The 23,093-nt window shown below is 42.5% G+C and overlaps 1 protein-coding gene across 1 annotated transcript; it reads right to left on the reverse strand.

Annotated features, from left to right (window-relative positions):
- Window positions 1–11,475: 11,475 nt before the first annotated feature.
- LOC133905045 (uncharacterized) lies at window positions 11,476–12,018 on the reverse strand. Its single transcript, XM_062346741.1, has 3 exons — window positions 11,783–12,018; window positions 11,604–11,709; window positions 11,476–11,535 (listed from the first exon to the last, which is right to left on the reverse strand). Exons 1-3 carry the CDS (start codon window positions 12,016–12,018, stop codon window positions 11,476–11,478), a joined length of 402 nt encoding a protein of 133 aa, XP_062202725.1.
- Window positions 12,019–23,093: the final 11,075 nt, after the last annotated feature.

Genomic DNA, 23,093 nt, shown 5'->3' on the forward strand with positions numbered 1-23,093 from the left:
TAACCCGACTCTACGGATAATGCAATTGGATAAATTAGTAAGGGCTTGGCCACAAGGTTAAGTGATTTCATAAGCAATGCTATTTCGACTCAAGTGTAAGCATCTATATCTACCCAAGACACCCTTCTATCTTAAGATCATCAACATAACATAATTGTAACTTGTACCATATCAACTCTCTATCAACAACACCATCCATTTCCCGACATCGAAACTCTACGATTGATGCAAATAAACAGAAGCATGCTCATAATTGAGAGCACGGCAATTCAAATTGATTTTACACCCTGCAGGAAGTACTCCTGGACCCATATGACACGAGGACTATTCGGCTTGTGTCACCCGTTAAAGTGCATACAAGGGGTACCTGTGTCAACTTTTTCCAATTGAGCCGCGACCATTTGAACATGCACCTATAGGTGCGTAGGTCCACTAGGGCTACTCCAGGAGCACCCTAGTTACGTCTAAAGATGTGGAGGTAGCTAGAACTACTCTCCGAGCAAACTAGATACCTCTACAAGGCTATTATACCCACAACACATGTACGACATTACCTCTACAAGCCTATTATGCCCATGACACCATAGGCCAACAAGCGAAAAGGTCACAGCTACAAAAGGTATTCAACTTATCTTACCATTATATCGACATGTGGTAAGTACGGAAAGTGCCAAAGCCAACTACAACAACGGTTGGTCCTTAAACGATTCAAGTTGGCCTATAGCATCCGAGACTCCCTTCTTGAGCCATCCCTATTGCCCGCCCGAACCTCGCCTCATCCTTACTAACTTACACATCCCTCCATCATCATTGTCTTTGTAAATAAAAATAAGCCCTAAGCTCGCGAACGATGGTCGAACCACCGCTCGACTTCTACTGATGACCTAAGCCTTGCTAAGCATAATATATTCATTTTAAGTTAGACCAATGAGTGTTATACCTAGGGTACAATGGATCAAAGGATAACAATACCAAGGAAGGGTAATTCAACAATTAGAATTTACTCCTAAAAACCCGACCTCGACTAACTATTATGCGTGACATACATATAGCATACTTTATCAAACTAAAGACAACATATGATCCAAAGTAATAGATGCAACATGCTTAGATGCTTGCCTTGCTCAAGTACTTCATACATAATATCACAATCAGGTTCCACCTCAAGAATACCCCCATCGCTCTCCGGTTCGTCGATCGCTAACAGAAAGAACGGTGCATCACAATTAACGTGACGAAATGCTATGATACATCCACCAAATGCCATGAAAATTGAATGGTTAGGTAATGAGTAAAGAATATGAGGAAACAAGAATCATATGAATTGAAGTGCGAAATCTCATGGTACACAAGATTTATTTAAGGTCTGTTCAAAAAGGACCATAATTAAGCTAGCTATCAAGATTAAATGAGCTTCACAATTTAAACAGAACTTTAATACAAAAGTATATTTTTCCTAGATAGCACCGATCATAACATGAACTTTACAAGTGGTTTCATAGTTTTAGGACATTGCATTAATTAACTGTGATTTAATTAAGCCAAAACACATTTGAATAATTAATTAATTATTAAAAGGTATTTATAGAGTTATAACATTTTTAAAATGTAGTTCATACTCATACAAAGCTAATGCAACTGATCTCATAATTTTTGGAGTTCGTATGAATTAATTATGAAATTTACAAGCTATCAACAAAGTAAAAAAAAAAACACTTGATGAACAGTAGAATACGGAACCACCGGATATCATAACTTTTGGGTGAACCTCCGGGTGGGGGCCTCTGTTAAAAATTACTTGTATTAACCCGGAACCTCCAAGGTGTAGCAGAACGCGAGTTTTTTGATGATTTATCGGCCTATTCAACTTGCATGTCTCAACGCAACCCATATAGGCACTAAAGCATGGAATCTAAACCTAATATACACACTCTAACAACACAAATTGCTAGATCTACTCATCCAAACCTTCATTTTATCTCTAATACCTCAAGAACACGATGCTACTTCGCCATTCCTCAATTGCAACCCACAAATCCATCCAAAAACCGAGCTAGCTTATGCATTGCTATCGTGAAAACCCTAGGGACTTACCCAAGGTCTTGTTGGAGGGTGGTGGCCTTCAGTTGGAGAAGAAATCAACAGGAGAAGCTCGAAGAAGTGACGAACGGACTGCTGAAATTGCAGAACAGAGAGATGACGAAATCGATTTGCAAAATCTTCAAATCTCCATGCATGTGAGAAATTCTTGGGTGGATAGAGAGCTAAGGAGGTGGGGAATGCAGTAGTATAACATGCATACCTTGCTTTAGCTTCCTTAGGGTAGATTCTTGAGGAGAAAAGAGAGAGTTTGAGAGGGAAAGAGGGAGGGGGCAGCAGCTCCTTCTGCTCTTGTGGCTGGTGGGGAGTGAGAGGAGTGAGGGGGAGTGAGAGGGAGAGATAGGTGGGCTGCTGGTGCTGTCCAAGAGAAAGGGGAGAGGTGGGCCAGCTAGGTGGGCTCCATTTGCTAGTGAAGTAAGTCCATTTCAGCTGCACTTTCATTTCTTTCTCTCCTGATTCTCCTTCTCTCTTTTATTAACTCAATGATGCTCTAGTGCTCCAATAATTTTAGGAGTTATGGTGCAGCGATAACAAAATGAGATGAGCCCAATTTAAATTGGACTCACCCACCACGTCTATGCGTGATATAAACTAAAAGAAACTTTAGCATTGGGTATTTTCATAAATCTAAACGCAAGTTAAACTAACAAAAGAATTTAACAAGCACTCAACAAATAAACATGATGCTCATGATGCATGCTTATGCTTAATGATATGATTACAGTTTTGGGGATGCGATAATAAACATCCTAGAAAATGAAGAACATGCCTCAATCACACATCCATACCGCAGCAAGGCAAATATGCAATAGACGGCTAAGAGACATCAAACTGACATTACAACCAAAAAGACATCAAGCTGCTACCCATCCCTAATGTTCAATGTCACCTCAAGGAGTACCTGGAAAGATAGCAAGGGTGAGATTCGAAAATCTCAGCAAGTGAATTGCTTTAATAGTCACGGCCATAAAACGGCGATAAAACTTTCAATGCAGGATGCTATGCTGATATGCTTCATGCATAGCCAATAACATAACTTTCAAGATATGCATAATACTTTCTGTCTCAGATAAGTCTCTGATAGTGATTCCGGGGTATGTTGGACAGTGGGTGCGTGAACGGTGTTTCAGGGACTGGGTGTGTCTGTATGTAGATGATGGATTCGGGGACACCAGGGTTTATACAGGTTTGGGTCTCCCGGAGGATAACAACCTTACATCATGTGTTTGTGTTATCGTAGATCTCACTTGGTTACAAATGGTGTTCTAGCAGCTTGCCAGAATTGATCTCTCCTCGTTATAGACGGTGTTCTAGCAGTTTTCCAGAATTGATCTCTCCTCATTACAGACAGTGTTCTAGCAGTTTGCCAGAATTGATCTCTCCTCGTTACAGACGGTGTTCTAGCAGTTTGCCAGAATTGATCTCTCCTCGTTATAGACGGGGTCATCATCCCTTTATATAGTAGGGAGAGGGAGAACTTACATGCGGGCCCTACACAGATGACCTCTGCTCATTCTAATATCTAACTCAACTCATCATTACAGAGTACCAGGCATGCCAACTTGCTTTGACGGCGTTGTATATCGTGCTGCAGTGCGCCGTCTTTGCTTAGCCCGTAGAGCCTTATCTTGCTGCACTTAATGCGACAGGACGGAACGATGTCCTTCTGCACCATCCCCGTTCGCTTGCCTCTCTACGTTGTCCCCGTCCACTTGCCTCTTTGTGCCATCTCAGTCCACTTGCCTTGCCAGATGGCTAACAACATCCCATCTGTCGTGCGGCGCTGCGCCAGCCTATAGAGTCTCACTCCGTAGCCTTTAATGCTACAGGATGGGACAACGCCCCCTGCACCACCCATGACCTTATCTGTTGGAACCGGTGCCTGGTGAAGAGAAGCATTCGGGCGAGTGTTCAATAAAAGCGCTTCGGATGGGTTGCGTCCAATCTAGTCCCGCGACCAGGGGGGCTGGTCATGGGTTTGTGTGAAGGCGTAGCGAGATTGGTCGTTGGAGGCCTTGCACTGGTCGTGGTAACTCATCGACCGATTAGCGTTTTAGGAGATGTTCCCTTAGTTGTTTGCACCCTTCGTGGGGCCTGTTAGCCAAGATACCCCTTTACTTGATACACCGACACTTTTAAAATCACATACTATAATGAATGAACAACCACAAGTGACAAATCTTGCTTTCTGCACATCATAACTCAAGAATCAAGTAAACTTCAGAAAAAGTAAATATTAAAGCAACAAGCTTATGCATAATCAAAAGGCATGACTTCCAACATAGGTATATATGTTATGCTTCGCATACAAGGAATGTAAATAACTGCAAGAGAGAAGATCTAACCCACTGCTTTTACCTCTTAATCCAGGAAAAATCATCCAATCTTCAAAAGATAGAAAGTAAGTAACACATTCACATTTCATTTAATAAACTATTAGTGAGTGCGGTAATTAAAAGATTGAGATAACCAAATAACAAGGTAAAGCGTAGCCATCCGCTATATTCACTTGCCTTTACCTACGACGAAGGCGGGATCTAGCTACGTCCCGAAGCGGCACCACTTAAACAAGTGCATACATTAGCACCAAAATGCCACGACTACAAAAGAAAAAGAAGACACATTCCTTCGCATGAAAACCCTGTGCATAAGCCGACATCAAAGACAGTGGAGAAACGTCTACCTCTGGACTAGCACAACGATGGCATGATCCTTCTCTAGTTAGGTCGAGGTCCGAAGAACTGAAATAAAAGCCCGAGCTAAAGAACATCAGACAACAACACTATTTATCAATTACTCCTAATCCGTTCCAAAAACATGAACAAGACCCACGCCACCGGAAAGTAACCGACGAGACCTACGGCCTTTATTATAACCATACGATCGAATCTGACACCGATTAAACCTCAAATTTTGATTTATATTTCTACACACGACGGATCAACCAAAACACTAATCTGTCGATGAAATTGACCGATCGCCACAATCTTCAAGAACCTAAGGACTAAGAAGAAATCACCTTTGGAGTGAGATCGTGAATCAACGGTGATATACAGCTAACTCGTGAAAACCCCTTCTCTTTCCTTTTTCTTCCTCCTTCATCTTCTTCCTTCCTTATTTTTCTTCTCTCTTTCCTTCTTTCTTCTTGTTCCTTCCCTTTCTTCCTTTCTTTTCTTTTTTTTCTTTCTTCTTTTCCCTTCCTTTCTTCCTTTCTTTTCTTTCTTTTCTTTCTTTTTTTCTTTCTTCTTTTCTTCCCTTCTTTCTTCCCTAGTCGACCCGTCTTCCTCCCAATCCCCCTTCACGCCCCCTGCGCCCACTGGCTAGTGACGCTCTAGCTGGCGACCGGCGGCCAGGAGGCACAACTAGGCAGCAACAGCACACAGGGGCGGTGTAGCTTGGCGGCAGGAGGCGACAACGATAGTGGCCGGGGTGGCGAGAGGCAGAGGAGGAGGGGAAGAGGCGCAGCACCGGCAGCGGCAACCATGTCGAACAACAGCGCACTGCAGCGGGAGGCGGCGCGTGACGGCCGGCTGTCGGCGGAACAAAGGCGGCGCGCGATGGCTAGTAGCAGCGAGCGCTGGGCTCCGGCGGTGACTGGAGCAGTAGGCGCCCCCTAGGGCAAGGGCGAGGGCATCGGGCGACTCTGGGTGGGTATCGGGATGGTGACCGATACCCTGTCTTATCCTCTCTTTTTTTCCCTTTTTCATCCAACGGTCTAAATTTATTGGGCTCCTCATGGCTTCACCGAGTGTCCAAACGTAATGTTTGATAGTAAAACATAATTGTCCAAACGTGATGTTTGATCTTTTTTTTTCCTTTTTCATCCAACGGTCTAAATTTATTGGGCTCCTCATGGCTTCACCGAGTGTCCAAACGTGATGTTTGATAGTAAAACATAATTGTCTCAACAAGATCTACGCATTTACGGTCGTCCATCTGAGTAACGGTTCAAAATGTCAAAATGTGTACTCCTCACGGGTCCTGCGGTCAACAAAAGAATTTCTCATTTTTGCGGGTATTACAGCTACGATCGGTGGCAGTCATGAAGTGCTTAAGCGTTTAGCGGTTCAAGAGCATGTCCGTCGATGTGCTACTCGTGGCAATGAAAAACTCTTTCACCGGGAAGGGTGTCGGCTTCAAGTTGCAAGCTCAACGTGACCTCCTGCCAGCGCGGTGGTGGTTAGCTGAGTGGTTGCTCTGATCGCTGGTGACGAAGAGGACTGGGAAAACCCTGCAAGGATTACGATGTAATTTTTCTCTTTCTCATGGGTATCGTTGTAAGGACTATAATGTAATCCTTTACATATCTATATGAAAAACAACCTAGTTTCTCAACAACAAAAAAAGATGACCTTCCCTCAAACATTTAACACAAAACAACAAAGGAGATGATAAGGTGAGTTTAGAGTTGCACCTTCAGCCGCATGCCCGCCAGCGCTGCCGCCATCTGATGGAATCAAATCCTATCGATCGCCAAGAAAACTCCGAAAAATTGAGGAAATCTGATGATGAAAATCGATCTGGATTAGAGAGCACAGAGATGTCGAGAAAAAAAATCTTACGTTTCGGCGGAGCAGGGATCTCAGATTGGTCACCCGGGCATAATCTGATTCGTGACGGGGCCAGGGAGTCTTAGTTGCTAGAGTACAACGCTTACTCTAAGAGGCTGACGTGTGGGGCCAGATATCAGAGGTTACTTTTTTATGTGTCCGAGTTTGTGTCGTGCAGTGCACTATACAGGCGCTTCCGCATATGGAGCAACTTCCCAACCTCGCACAACCTTTAGTCCATTCTCTTGTGTTTTCGTGATTAATACTCTCTCCATGTTAAAATAGATGACGATTTAAAATTGAGCACAAGTATTAAGTGAAGGATAAAATGGTCGCTTTACCCTATTTTCATATTATTTTTGCATAAAAAATGAGACTTGCATTAAGAAGAAAGTTACTTAATGGATAGATAAGATTGAAAAACTTCAATTAAAGTTACTTTAAATTATAAAACGTCATATATTTTGAATATTATAGAAGAGGATAAAACATCACTTATTTTGAAATTGAGGGAGTAAGTTGCATGGTTAATAAACAAGGAGTGAACATTACGCGGCCAACGGTGACATGGGACATTGATTCTGGCGCAGAGAACCAAATTTAGAGACGGACCACAGAGCCGATGTGTGGGCTGAGTTGGAAGGCAATTTTAGGGTACCGGTGTGTATGTTTGATCATTTTTATATTACAATGTATTTATAATATGCAATAAATATGAGTTATTAAAGTATAGGTTAAGATAAATCTACACATACAATTTTCATATTTTCAAATTAAATATTTTTGAAGTTATTGATGATCAAAATTTTAAAAATTTGACCGAACCTTGTCTAAAACGTGAAGTATTTATGACCGGAGGGAGTAGTACCGGTTATAGTGTGTTAGCACTGCCCTAATTATAATGTGATTCATTTGGAATGAATGTTTTATGAGTAAACTAGTTATACCATTTCATCTAAAATTAGAAGTGCAAATTAATCAATCTAAAGGTATTCACCAACTCTATTTAGTTTAATAAATAACACTAATTTTTTAAATTAAGCAATTTTATAAAAAAAAAACTAGTGCTATTGCACTACAAGAGAAACCCCTCTTTTGCAATGCATATATGCATTGCTAGAAGTCCAAATAAACGTTCGTAGGATCAATACTAACGCATTCACTATCCGTTACAAGAACTGGCGTTGCAAGGGTATAGTATAATGCATATATAAGCATTGGTAACAGCTGCAAAAAACCGTTGCAAGGTTGTAACGGATACAGTGGGCTATGCCAATGCTTACATGTGTTGGTATATACCATGGACAAATGATTTTTCTAGTCTTTTCAAACGCATGACTTTAGATTCTTGCAACGCTTATAAATATTGCAATTAGCAACTGTTCATCTAATTGGCCTAATTACTTTTTTATTTGGAGCACAATAATAAGAAAATAATTTATGCAAAAAGTAATTGAGAACACATCACATGGCAAATAAACACTGATATATTGAAATGGAATTGTTGCATTACATTGAATACCATCCACATGATTCATGATAGAAGTTTGATCTAAACATCATTTCCTATTGAAACAAATATTAAACATAAGGGATAGTCTTTTGCAAATGCCGCCACTGTCTATCCTCCGTCCAGCTTGTCATTAAAACCATCACCAATTTATCTTTTCAACCTACATTCAAAAATTGGAATCCTTTAATGCAACATTAGGAAGAAACAAAATCTCATTGTAAAGATAATAAGATGTGAACGTACAAAAGCTGAAGGCCAAGCAATATTAGCTCCGTCTGCATCACCGACAAATTTGTAGGTTTTGTATGGCCATATCAATGCTTCATCTACAGCTATTACAACATTGACATGCACTATCCAAAATTCATTTCCTATTGGGACACCAGCAAGTTTGTGTGTTGGATCACAACCTACTACTGTAGCAACAACTACTTTCTTATTTTGACTTTTCCAGCTCTTCAAAAATACTGTAGTGCCAGCCTAGTGCATATATGGAAGTGTTTGAGCAAATAATCAAACAACTGAAAGTTAACCATTTGTAAAGAATAAATTGCTAACAAACATTAACACTCTCATACCATCGTTGAATTGGTCGCTAACCTACTGCATGTACCATGCTGCTGTTTCTATCAAAAAGAATTATATGGAACATCAGTCTGCAGCTAAGAGAATTCTTTGAAAAAAAGGAAATAAATATCATGAAGTTTAGAAGAAGATTCTTATACAGTAGCACGCATGGCTGCACAAGCTCCTTTTGAGATATTTTTGCTCTGAAGAAAATAAGAAAGTCAGCACAGAATTGAGTATATAATTAATCTATTGCAACTTATGCACATAACAAAAATATTGTTTCTAGAAAAAAAAACTTTACCTGGTATTGAGAACTTTCATGATTTGAGCAATATGAAGATGTTTCCAAGTTTGCAACTTGTTGTGTATGCTATTTCAGTAATTGTACATTATACAACAAATCAAAAAAACTTTGTAAAACAAATAAATGATACTGGTCACCTTCGATGCTGTTGACCCTGTCGCATTTCCATGCCTGCCAGCCATGCGCCATGGATGGTGGCCAAGCACCAACATGGCCGAACTGACCTTGAACACCTATAAAACGGAGCCACCGGTCGTCCCTCTCCCCGGCGCAGTACCTCACCACCGCCACCCAAAGCGCAGACACATTTCATCGAGCACTCTATAGGCATCTTTTTTGCCACCGTCTACCATGAAGAGTGCCGGGAGCCGAGGCGTGGGCACCACCACCATTGCCACCGACCGCCACTGTCGGCAAGCCACCCCCGACCTTCTCCCATCAAATTGACCCCACGGTGAGCATCCCTAGCACCTTCTCTCTCTCCCGCAAGCTCCCCCTCGCTCCTGATCCTTGCACAGCCGCTCCTCGCGTACCCATGATCGTCAGCAAGCGGTGAGAGAGAGTGAGAGAGAGAGAGAGAGAGTTGATGTGGTAGCCACGTGGCAAAAACAAGTGATGTGGCAGTCACATCATCAAAACCGCTTTTGCAAACCACTCCAAGGGATTATGCAATCCGGTATTTAAAGTTCGGAGAGTTAAATAAATAGTTTTAAAGTTTGAGGGTTATCCCGACACTGGGAATAGTTCATGAGAGTAATTTGAATTTTTCCTTTTTTCTAAAGTGCCATTCAAATTTTACATTGAATCCAACATGAGTCAATTAATTAAAACTAGATATATCTATATCTATACTAATATAAAAAACACGAGTTGGGTGGAGAACATTTGATCTCAACCGTCTACTACGTTTGATCATATGACTAAGATCCAGTGGCAATGGAAAGACAATAGTAATGGAAAGTGAATTCAACTTTTTGTGTTCCGTTAGTATTTAAATTATGGATCCCAATCAACCAGTCCATTTAGCTTTTGCGGTGGTGAAGGATGCTGAAACATGGGATCACATGGTCGATTCACAAATGCTACAATATTAATTTTTCCCATTTTCAATTTTGGGCCCCTGTGTGTACTGAATGCCAAAAAAAAAAGATGTACTTGCAAGCATTCGACCTCTATGAGAAGAAAAAAAAGGCGAACCTTACCACTGGACTAGTTGTTCTTTATGGTCAATAATGGTCATATAAACTTACTTATAATTTTTTAAAGTAAATGCAACCAATTTTTTGCCCCATTTTATAGCTAAAATAATATCATTATGTAGGCACAGTCGTCAATTTATCATAATATTGATAATTTTCACAACAAAAAAGCACTTAATTCAAGATGAAACTAAATGCTGTTTAACAAGAGTTAAAATGAAAATTACAGGTCATTAATAGTGCAACCCTTTGTTTTTGTGATTCGGCAACATCCATGCTTACACAATATAGCAGGAATTTTAATATACCTATATAAAGCTTGAGAGTATGCCTCACACGGTCACACCCTCCAAACTTTTCACACAACACGCTTATTTAAGACTTTGAAACGCATGCTCCGGATCATATCACAAACTAAACACCCAGAAGACTATACAAAGTGACCACTTGGCAAACTGAAGGAAATGGTTCATGCGATGCAGCGACGATTGGTTGCCCAGCCAGCACATGAAGAATACGAACAGTTAAAAATAAACATGTCAGGTGCTGCATAATCTTAGCAAAACGGTATAATATTGAACTGTAGAAAAAAGCAAAAATATGTGACCTTAATTAGGTGATTGACTAAGTTTGTGGATTGGAACTTGTAATAGGATCTACAGTTGTTCCCTCTATATCTCTTCTAATCCATGTATGACTATCGTGGGCATTATCAAAAAGGTCCCCAAGAGTACTGACATGATAATGTTCACTTTCTACATCATTCCATTCTTCTCCCATTTCAAATATATCCCTAGGCTTCATCTTCAACACAAGTGATCATCCTGGATTTATATGGTCTTCAACATAGAACACTTGGTCAACTTGATTGGCTAATACAAAAGGTCTGTGCTCAATCTTATCACTAGTATGAATTTGATGTGAGAAATTCACAAGTTTACAACCATATTTATCTGTTTGCACTCCTTTTCCTTGAGTGACATAAACCCATTCAAATTTAAACAACACCACTGAAAATTTTCCATAATAGTCTAACTCAAATATATCAAGTATCCTTCCATAGTACAAGACATCTCCAAGAATAGGGTTAGTATCACCTGCTGAAGCATAACTTGATGTCTTTGCAGTCACAACAACTCCACTATTTTGAGTCACCTTGTCATAGCACTTGGCTCTAAATCTGTATCCACGGATATTAAAGGCTCTAAGTCTTCTTGTTGCGTCCAATGGACCTCGGGCCTACCTTCTAATTTCATCATTGATGTTATCGATGCCATTTTGTTGCTCCAACTGCATGATCTGTATCATCCAAAGTATACATTAGCCAAATCCATTCGTTTTAATAAAAACCAAATCATGGTACTTACATGATCTCTAAACCAATTAGGAAAATCTTTACGTTGAATTTGCTCAATCACGTTTGGATTTAGGCGGTGGCTACGGTTTCTCCTTTTGATATGAGCCACATTTTCTCTAAAATGGAAATTAACATGATTTTAGTAAAAAAAAATCTTATGTAATATGTTAATAGGTACACCGCACTTACTTGAAATAAGGAATGACAGCTTCATAGTTGTATAGCACATATCTATGAGCTTGCAATTTCTCTAAATCTGTTAAAATGAAACTAGATGGTCTTCCCAATGGTTTTCCTATTGAAGGAAACAAAAAGGATTCATGTCCACATAAGTTAGATTCAAGATCATCCTGATTCTCATCATTCCGTGATGGTTTGTTATGCTTTGTAGAGAAGCCTTCTAAATATCTGGAACAAAACACCATACACTCCTCTGTCTCATGTGAATTTGCCATTGAACCCTCTGGCTGAGCTTTGTAGTGAACATATGACTTCAATTTACCAAGGTATCTGCAAATGGAAAAGCATTAGGTTAGTGGGTTATATAATATATGACTTAATCCAAACATTGAAATTTGAATTAAGAAGAATCAATACCTTTCAATAAAGTGCATCCATCGATAGCAAACCGGTCCAGCAATCTTACATTCAGTTGCTAAGTGTGACTACTAAGTGAACCATAATGGTGAAAAACCCAGGAGGAAAAATCATCTCCATTTTGCATAGTGTCATTTTAATTGATTGTTCCAAACGGTCAAGCTCATCAACATGAAGCACTTTTGCACATATTCCTTGAAAATAAGCAGATAAGTCAAATAGTACTGCTATTATATCATCTGGAAGAAGACCCCTCAAAGCAATAGGCATGAGTTGATGCATTAAGACATGGCAGTCATGTGTTTTGAGACCATAAATTTTTTCTTTCGCACAATTTACAGATTTTGATATATTTCCCGAATAGCCATCAGGAACTCTTATGTCTCGAAGAACTTTACAGAATAATTGTTTCTCACCTTTAGACAGAGTAAATCTTGCAGTGGTAAGTAGAGCTTGCCCGATAAGTAGAGCTTGCCCGAAGCTCTTTGTTGTGGGTGGAGGTCCTCTCTGATGTTCATTTCTATGAGATAGAGACGAGCTTGGAAATTATCTTTTGGCTTTCCATCCAAACCTAATAATGTACCGTAAATATTTTCACATACATTCTTCTCTATATGCATCACATCGAGATTATGTCGAAGAAGATTATTGTCCCAATAAGGTAATGTGAAAAGACTACTTACTGCCTTATAAGTTTTTGACTTCTTAAAATCACCAAGAACAATTATCTCATCCAAAACTGAGCGCTCGTAATAGGTTATAGAATCCATTCCAAGCTCTGTGGTTCCATCAAAAGAATCTCTATCAAAACGAAATTCATGATCAAGGGGCAGAAATCGACGATGAACCATGAAACAATATTTGTACCATGCTTCAGACGTTTGGTCCAGGCATTTTGACCACAAGGTGGACATGCAAATTCTCCATGCACCATAAGAGATGCAAGCATTCCCAAGGCTGGTAAGTCATTTATAGTCATTAACACAACTGCTCGCAAATTAAAAGTTTCATTTCTTGATGCATCATATGTGGAAATGCCATTCAGAAATAAATCTTTTAGATCCTCCAATAGTGGTTCGAGGAATACATGAATTCTATCTCCAGGACTTGTAGGCCCAGGAACTATTAAAGACAACATAAGATAATGTTCTTTCATGCAAAACCATGGAGGTAAGTTATATATTACCAAAACAACTGCCCAACAACTGTGTTTAGAGCTCAACATCCCATACAGATTAAACCCATCGGTAGCCAAGCCAAATGGAATATTACGAGAATCTAATGCAAAGTGTGGGAACCTTCCATCGAAGCTCTTCCATGTTTTGGAATCAGCAGGATGTCAGAGTGCACCATCCTTGATCCGTTCTTCATCATGCGATCGCAGGAGAGTTGCGGTTTCTTTACACATAAACAGTCTTTTCAGCCTCACTCTAACAGGAAAGTATCGCAATACTTTGCTAGGTATTGCTTTCCTTCTCTCTTTTTTTTTTGTTAATTTGGTTTTAGGTTCCTTATCTTTCCACCTAGAAGCCTTACAGGAGGAGCAAAAATCATCATCTGCCTTGTCTTTTCAAAATAGCTGACAGTTATTTGGGCATGCATGAACTTTTTCATAGCCCAAGCCAAATTTCGAAATAAATTTTTTAGCCTCATAAAAAATTTTGGGCAATTCATTTCCATTTGGTGCCATATGCAGAATATCAAGTAGATCCCCAAATGATTTATCTGACCATTTATTCATGGATTTTATATTAAACAAAAGCACACATAAAGATAGCTCTGATAATTCACATCCTTGCCATAAAGGCTTCTCTGAATCTTTAACCAATTTATAAAATTCTTGTGCTTCCAAATTTGGTCCATCCATAGGTGGATTTGGATAATCGGTGCCATCAGTCATAGGTATGTCATCATAAATATGTCGAAATGCATCGTTAATCAATTGATGCATGTTGGCATGTCTTCCTTCATTCTGAGATTGTGGTTGCTGATCAGCCGAAGGCTCACCGTGAAAGTCCTATTCATCGTAATTCTCAAGTATTCCATGACAAATCAAATGTGCATAGATCTCATCCCTCGATAGTAACGTAGTATTCACACATATCTCACATGGACAATGAATCTTGGTATCTGGTACCTTATCTTTAAATGCAAATTCGAGAAAAGCTTCTACACTATCGTTGTACTGACTAGATCCTTTAGAACAACGCAAAAGAAGCTTGATGACTCCTAAGTCCATCGTGAAACTATAAAAGAAAACTATTGTTAATTCGGTTGTAAGTAAATAACACTGCAAGTTTCTATGTATTTATTTCCATCATACAGATCTCACAAGAACATGATTTTTTATTACTGAATGTCTTCAAGTTACATTACCACAACTAATTTGCCAAAGGCAGCACATTAAAAGATTCTAACCTGAAATTGTAAAAGGCCAATGAATAGTTCACAAGTACTAGTGAAGGTTAGTCGACAAGAAATACACACTAAACGATCTGCTATAAAGTGCTCAATAATGATAGAATGATCGCAGACATACCACTAAACAATTTGATAAATTCGTGGAAATATGATTAGGAGATATGCATCAAACAAAAATTTCAAGGCAATCAAAAGTATATTACTCCTACTCTAGTTAAGAAAAACATTCTACAAATGAATATAGAACAATAAAAAATAAATTTGTGTTTCCTGCCAACTAAATATGAATAGGATGGATGATGTCGTACTTTAGTCTTCTCAAAACCTTTTTCTTGCCTCAAACCACGATGTTGGCCGTGGATTAATGCATTGGGCGATGAGGGACTGCAGGTAGACAAAGAACAAGAGTCGATTGCGGCAGAGGCACATGAAGAAGGCCGGTAATGTGCTGAACCAGCAATCAATCATGCAGAGGGCTGATGTACTTCGTCTGGGACAAAAACACAAACAGCTGCTGTGCACGAGGAAGATCTCTGCAACTTGTATCAATGGCGACAAAGCTGCTTGGCTATGGAAGAAAGATGGATTGCACTCCATGGACACGGCACACAAGGAGAAATTCAGGCGGAGGGCAAGAGAAAATTGGGGCAGCATGCAAGAGTTCGGGCGGAGGCAAGGCAGCGGCACAAGTCGTGGGCGCAGTCGAATTACCCGTTCGCTATATAATTTGCACGCGTCATACATTATAAAAAAAAATTTGTAGTTAGAGTGGACACAAATCTAGGTGCTTAGGTGGTTAGCATCGTCTGAGGCCGCGGAGAAGTGCGCCCTTGGAGAGCAGCGCGCGGGGGCATCACCGAGCAGTGGCGAAGCTAGGACAAATTTTATGGTGATGCACAGCATGACTAAACGAATAATTTCTACTACTATATGTTGTCAAAATGTGTTACTTAGCACTAAACTTTTTTTCAAGCTTGGTACCAGTGCACCAGGGAAACACAACATGGCGTCGCACTACCGGAGACGGCTTCTTTGCCGAGTGTCCCAGACTTTGCCGCGTGCTTTTTATCGGGCACTCGGCAAAGAGACTATTTGCCGAGTGCCAGAGAGAAAGAACTCGGCAAACATCTGACACTCGGCAAAGAGGCTATTTGCCGAGTGCCAGAGAGAAAGAACTCTGCAAAGAGGCTATTTGCCGAGTGCCAGAGAGAAAGAACTCGGCAAACATCTGGCACTCGGCAAAGAGGCTCCTTTCCCGAGTGTCATTTTTTGACACTCGGCAAACCCTATTTTTTTCACTTTTGACCAAGTTCGTGGAGGCTATTTGCCGAGTGCCAGAGAGAAAGAACTCGGCAAAGAGGCTATTTGCCGAGTGCCAGAGAGAAAGAACTCGGCAAACATCTGGCACTCGGCAAAGAGGCTCCTTTCCCGAGTGTCATTTTTTGACACTCGGCAAACCCTATTTTTTTCACTTTTGACCAAGTTCGTGGAGGCTATTTGCCGAGTGCCAAAGAGAAAGAACTCGGCAAACATGTGGCACTCGGCAAAGAGGCTCCTTTCCCGAGTGTCATTTTTTGACACTCGGCAAACCCTAATTTTTTTTTCACTTTTGACCTCCAAACTTTTTCTGCAGTCCTCATACAATACCTGGTACTCCATGTTCCAATGTGGCACATTTCTCGGACTTTTTCTATATTTCTTTAATTTATTTCAATTAATTGAATTTTCTTGGATAATTCAAATTATAACTGCTAGTCATTCGAATAATGAAAAAAATGAATGGAAAAATGATATTTATGTTATTTAGTATAATGTGAGGCCGTATCCAGGAACAGACCACCAATTTCGAACATCTTGTTCACGAAACATGACCACGAACTTGCGGTCGAGTTGTTTTTAAATTGTATAAAAAGCAAACGAAGTCCGAAAATCATGAAACTTGTCAAGATGTCATGATATCATATGTGGAGGCTGTGATAAAAATTTGAGAAGGTTTTGCGCAAGTTGTCACGTACGATGCTTGCAAACCGAAGAATCTCCGAAGAAGTTTACCGCAAGTTCGTGGTCATGTTTCATGAACAAGATGTTCGAAATTTGTGGTCTGTTCCTGGATACGGCCTCACATTATACTAAATAACATGAATATCATTTTTCCATTCATTTTTTTTAATTATTCGAATGACTAGCAGTTATAATTTGAATTATCCAAGAAAATTCAATTAATTGAAATAAATTAAAGAAATATAGAAAAAGTCCGAGAAATGTGCCACATGGGAACATGGAGTACCAGGTATTGTATGAGGACTGCAGAAAAAGTTTGGAGATCAAAAGTGAAAAAAAAAATAGGGTTTGCCGAATGTCAAAAAATGACACTCGGGAAAGGAGCCTCTTTGCCGAGTGCCAGGACGTCTGGCACTCGGCAAAGAATTTTAATTTTTTTTTAAAAAAAACCCCCTCTTTGCCGAGGGCCAGATCGGGGGCACTCGGCAAAGAATTTTAAATTTTTTTAAAAAAAAACCCCTCTTTGCCGAGTGCCAGATCGGGGGCACTCGGCAAAGGGGGGATTTAACCCCCGGCCCAGCCGGCCCACACACACCGCACACACGCACCCGCCGCCGCCGCCGCCGCCGCCGCCGCCCGCGCCAGCTCCCGCCGCCCGCGCCCGCGCCGCCCCCAGCGCCGCGCCGCCGGAGGAGGAGGAGAAAGAGAGGAAGAGGAGGAGAGGAGGAAGAAGGAGGAAGAGAAGGAGGAGGAGGAAGAAGGAGGAAGGAGGAAGAAGGAGGAAGAGAAGGAGGAGGAGGAAAAAGGAGGAAGGAGGAAGAAGAAGGAGGAGGAGGAGGAGGCACCCCGGCCGCCGTTGCCACGTCCCCGACGCTTCCCCAGCCGTCGCCTTGTCCACCGGCGCCCTGGCCCCTTCACCACCGCCGCCCTACGACGCCTACTAGGTATGCCATACCGTCGTCGTCGTCGTAGTATTACTAGTAGTTGCGGTAGTAGTAGTGGTAGAGTAGCAGTGGTGGTAGTCTAAGTAGTCGTAGGAGTGGTTGTGACATTGTTATATATATGTGGTTGGATATAATCTTGTGCATGTCGGCCATCGTGCCGTTCATATATATGTGCATGTCGGCCATCGTGCCGTTGGTTTTCTTGCAGGTTTTGGAAACCTCACCGTGCAGGGGAGGTGCTGCCGAAATTTTGTATTGACAGTTTTATGTTTCTTTTTTTGCAGAGAAGAGCCAGTCGAAGCGGCGCCGGAGTACCTCGGCGACCCCGATCGCCTTCCTTGCCGCTGCAGGTCTGCCTGCACCGCGTCGCCTCGCCACTGCACCGACCCGCCACGGCCCCGCTAGCCTGACTCCACCGCCACCCTAGGTATAACCCCTCTTTCCGTATCATGGTCGTAGATCACGTAACCCAGTTAGGCGTCTCCCGTTCGAAAGAGATACGGTTGGAAATATGCATATATTTCCATATCTAAAACCGTATCTGTTTCGAATTGTCCATGTTTTTTGGACAGCCCGCGGATGCGTAGGTGGGGTTAGTTTCCATGGTCTGCTCTGATCCGAGACAGAGTTTCGGCATCATCTCCCTGTTGTTCTCCGGATACACACTCTCCCTAGCAGGACGTGTATTTGGAGAACAGCGGGGAGGTGCTGCCGAAATTCTGTCTCGAATAGGAGTAGAGCATGGAAACTAACCTCATCTACGGATCCTCGCGTGGGATTAGGACCTATCCTCACCTATTAGATAGTAGGAACGTCGTGTAGATGCAATTGATGTTTATATTACTCGCCGCTATATATGTTAGAGGATGGAGGACCGTGAGTGGATGTACACGGGCCGCGCAAGTCAGGGTCAGGTCACCAATGAATGGATCGACAAGACCGATGCTTTCTTGGAACGGGCATTTGGCGTGGCTGCTAAAGGAGCGAGTAAAATTTGCTGTCCCTGCAGCAAATGTGCAAACAGGAAAAGACAAACGAAGAATGTCATGGGGGAACATCTTTGGAAGAATGGATTTACGGCAGACTATACCCGGTGGGTCTACCATGGTGAAGCCGATCGTATGAGAGAGGAGGTGGTGAGACCACGCGTCGAGGATTATGATGCTGATGCCGGGGTAGCAAACATGTTAAATGACTATCACGAGGCACAGTTCGCTGAAGGACGTACGGAGGAGGAGCCAGAGGCAACCGCAAAGGCATTCTACGACATGTTTGCCGCGGCACAGAAACCCCTTCACGGCCAGACAAAGGTTTCTCAACTAGATGCCATTGGACGCATAATGGCGTTAAAGTCCCAGTATAGCCTGAGTCGAGACGCCTTCGATGGTATGTTGACAGTTATTGGCAGCCTGCTTCCGGAGGGTCACCTTCTGCCAAAGAGCATGCACGAGTCACAGAAACTCCTTCGTGCACTTAAGATGCCGTATGAGCAGATACATGCTTGCCCGAAGGGGTGCGTCCTATTTAGGAAAGAATACGTGGAAGCAAAGTACTGTCCAAAGTGTAAATCATCTAGGTTCCTGGAGGTAGATTCTGGTGATGGCCAGAAGAGGCAGCTTGACATTCCCGTGACAATCCTACGGCACCTTCCGTTCATACCGAGGATCCAACGGCTATACATGACCGAGGAATCCGCGAAACAGATGACATGGCACAAAAATGGCAAACGATACAATCCTGACAGGATGGTACATGCATCCGATGGTGAAGCATGGACCCACTTTGATGGCATTCATCATGAGAAAGCTAAAGAGGCTCGTAATGTACGTGTTGTGCTGGCAACAGATGGGTTCAATCCTTATGGAATACATCGTGTTTGTATGCAGGATTTCTTTAGATGTCAGGACGGACATGAGGCCAGGGCGGATGCGGTGGCTACCAAATGCTGCAAAAAACTCGTCGTGGACATGCATTACGAGGCGCGCATCCAGGCCGTCGTAACTTACCACGGGACCATCGTTGGAACGAAGGTCACCAAAAGGGACGCAAGAACCATGACGCTGACCCGGGACCAGTACCTGCAGGTAAATACAGAACATTAATACTGATTCCTTTTGAGATTAAGTAGGCTTAATTTCATCTTCTGATATGTTATGTACTTGATGGCCTGTAGATGATTCCTTATTGGTGCGTCGCGCATCCCCAATGCTGGGAACAGATGGTGGACAAGTGGTGCTCACGCGAGTGGGAGGAGACGCACAACTTGTGCCGGGAGCGGCGTTTGATGATGCCAGGTGTAGCACACCATCAAGGCAGCCGCAACCTCAGCGGATACGCACAAACATGGGTACGCGAATTCATTTATTTATTCTAACGCTCAATTCTGCATGATTTCTAATCATCTTGCTATTTTTCTCGCAGTCGGCGTCACATGGTGGCCAGCCTTGCTCCATCTTCAAGGCATTTGCTATGGCCCACAAGGGCAAGGCGACTTCCGACGTCGACTGCAACCCGAAGGACGGGCCCGAGGCGTACAGCAATGCGACCATCCACAACCGCCTTAGTGAGTACACATCGATGGCAAGGGAGGTCCATGGGCCAGAGTACGATCCGAGCATCGAGGACCTTGATGGAGAAGTCGTCATGAGGGTGGGAGGAGGCAAGAAGCATGGGCGATACTGGATTGGCGACGGCGCAATCGACTCGGCCGCTATTCCCAGTCTCTCCCAGATTCGAGCAAGCAGCACGAGCACGAGCCCGGCCATACGACCTCGGAAGGACACTTCACACCACCGGGTGGAGGCACTCGAGGTTATTCCTGGTTTATTCGTCGTTCATTGGTTTTTTCATACCTTTCCTTTGCATTATTGTAACATTAGGGTGAATATATTGTAGGCCCAGCTGGAACAAGAGAGGAGGATACGGGAGCAAATGCAGGCGACGATGGAGAGGGTGGAGGCCGAGCGGGAGGCCGAGCAGCGGAGGATGGTGGAGATTCTTCAGTACATGCAAAGTATTGGCGCCGCTACGGGTGTAGCTCCGCCACCTTCGCTATTCGCTCCACCTCCACCTCCTCACTATTCTACTCCTGTGAGTATAAATGTTTTAGTTTGTATGTTCATGCTTACGGTCAAACCTAGTGGAGTATGAAAGTTTTATTCATGTATGGTATATATTTATCTTGTCTCACACATGCAATCTCTTCTCCTTTGTGCAGAATCAATCGGCGGCATCGAACGATCCTCATGCTTCAGCGAATCCTTCACCAAATCAGTTTCATTGGCCATCTTGGTGATGATACTTGTGGTTGTTAATGGTACTTCTATTTGCAATTATGGTTGTAGATGATGGAGCACTTGGATTACTTGTGAACTTATTTGTGATATATTGTGAGACATGTGACGTTTGTGATATATATGTGGTGTTGGTGATATATATGTGTTGTTGATGATATATATGTGATGTTGGTGATGTTTGTTATATATATATATATATATATATATATATATATATATATATATATATCTTCTGTTTGTTTGGATGGGATGTAAAAAACAAATAAAAAAGGCTGTTTTCAGTCACTTTGTCGAGTGCAATGGCCATGACACTCGGCAAAGTGACAACATGCTTTGCCGAGTGCAAAGGCCATTGCAGTCGGCAAACATCACAGATTTGCCGAGAGCCACGGTCCAGGCACTCGGCAAAGATGGCCTGTTTGCCGAGTGTCCTCCCGGTGGCACTCGGCACAGATGCCACCTTTGCCGAGTGTTTGATTCACTGGCGCTCGGCAAAGCGGAGACCTTTGCCAAGTGTCAGATTAGCACTCGGCAAAGCCTTTGCCGAGTGCCCGATAAAGTGCACTCGGCAAAGAGGTCTTTGCCGACAAACTGTTTACCGAGCGCCCTTTGCCGAGTGTAGCACTCGGCAAAGCCTTTGCCGAGTGTATATCGTCCTTTGCCGAGTGCCTGAGGCACTCGGCAAAGAAGCTGTCTCCTGTAGTGTCGCCCCTGTCACCAAGGCGGACGCGGTGCGCGAGCACGGGGTAGAGGATGCGGTAGTTGTCGTTGTCCGTGACACCGTCGATGTTGCAGGAGCAGACAGTGATGTACCCCCTCCAGTCTTCCTTGGGTAGAAGATGCGTTGCGCGGTTCCGCAGCTGCTGCCATGTCTCCTCCACCGAGAAGTGCCTGAGGAGTACATAGCCAGACAACAAAGTTATGCGCGAGGTCAACGGTGGTGAGCTTCTGTAGCAGCGATGGTGACCATGATCTGGCTAGAGAGGTGGTTAAGGGCAATGAGAGTGTCTGGAGCTCAGAGAGCAGGGAGAGATCGGAGGGGAGGTATAGCCCGCGAGCTCCACAGTAGTGAAGCAGCCCCCACTACCGTCGGCGCGGGAGACACCCAACCGTTAAGATATGGATTGGCGTAATCGGATACCTGACTCGGGTATCCTCTTCACACACACACACACACACACACACACACACACACATATATATATATATATATATAGGAGATACAACGTATTGTACAAGGATCACAACCGATCCTTAGATTACAGCAATCTCCTATACAAAGCACATGTCGATTCTATACAAACAAACTAGAAAATTATCTCTAGTTTCTATCTTTACATTCCATCCTAATCTCAACCGGTGGAAACAAGATTGAGATTGTGACGCAATCTGTCCAACATGAGCTTTGTAGCTTTGTAAAAACATCAGCCACCTGGTAGATACAAACCGAACTTCAAGAGCTCCAAGTGCAACCTTTTCTATGATGAAATGGAAATCAACTTCTATATGTTTCGTTCTAGCATGGAACACCGGATTTGCCATTAAAGTAAGTTACACCAAGGTTATCAAACCATAAGATCGGTGGTCATGGCTGAATTTTGCCTAGCTCCTTTAATAAAGATTGAATCCATGTTACCTCCATTGTTCCATTTGCAAGCACCTTATATTATGCTTCCGTGCTAGAATGAGAAACAGTAAGTTGTTTCCTCGAGCTCTAAGATATCAAGTTTGGACCAAACAAAAATGCAAAGCCACCAGTCGATCGACAATCATCAACACACTCGACCTAGTCGGCATCAGTGAACACACATAGAAGTATTGACTTGGAACTCCATATCCTAAGTTCGGTCTTGAGTGTTCCTTTGATATACCGCAAGATCTTCTTCACTACTTCCCAGTGTACATCAGTGGGTTTGGCCAAGAACTGGCACACCTTATTCACCACAAAAGTTATATCAGCTCGTGTGAGAGTCAAATATTGCAGACCACCAACCATACTGTGGTACTTTAAAGTATTTCAGGGGTAAGAGCCTTGCCACCACCAGTAGACAACTTATCAATTACTGACATAGGTGCTGAGATGGCCTTACAATTCTCCATATGAGCACGATGAAGAAGATCATTCGCATACTTATGCTGACTCAAAAATATGCTCCCAGAATTGGAAGTCACCTCAATACCGAGAAAATAGGTGAGTGGCCCAAGATCCTTGACCGGAAACGAAGCGGACAAATGCTGCAG

The sequence above is a fragment of the Phragmites australis genome, chromosome 22, assembly GCF_958298935.1.
Source record: "Phragmites australis chromosome 22, lpPhrAust1.1, whole genome shotgun sequence".
NCBI lineage: Eukaryota > Viridiplantae > Streptophyta > Magnoliopsida > Poales > Poaceae > Phragmites > Phragmites australis.

Bases quoted from the DNA above. Each gene is read 5' to 3' on its own strand.
- LOC133905045 (XM_062346741.1), bottom strand. From the start codon at position 12,018: ATGGTGTTTTGTTCCAGATATTTAGAAGGCTTCTCTACAAAGCATAAC. The intron at 11,710-11,782 runs GTAAGTGCGGTG...TTTCCATTTTAG, and splicing joins GCTGTCATTCCTTATTTCAA to AGAAAATGTGGCTCATATCA. The intron at 11,536-11,603 runs GTAAGTACCATG...TGGATGATACAG, and splicing joins CTAATTGGTTTAGAGATCAT to ATCATGCAGTTGGAGCAACA.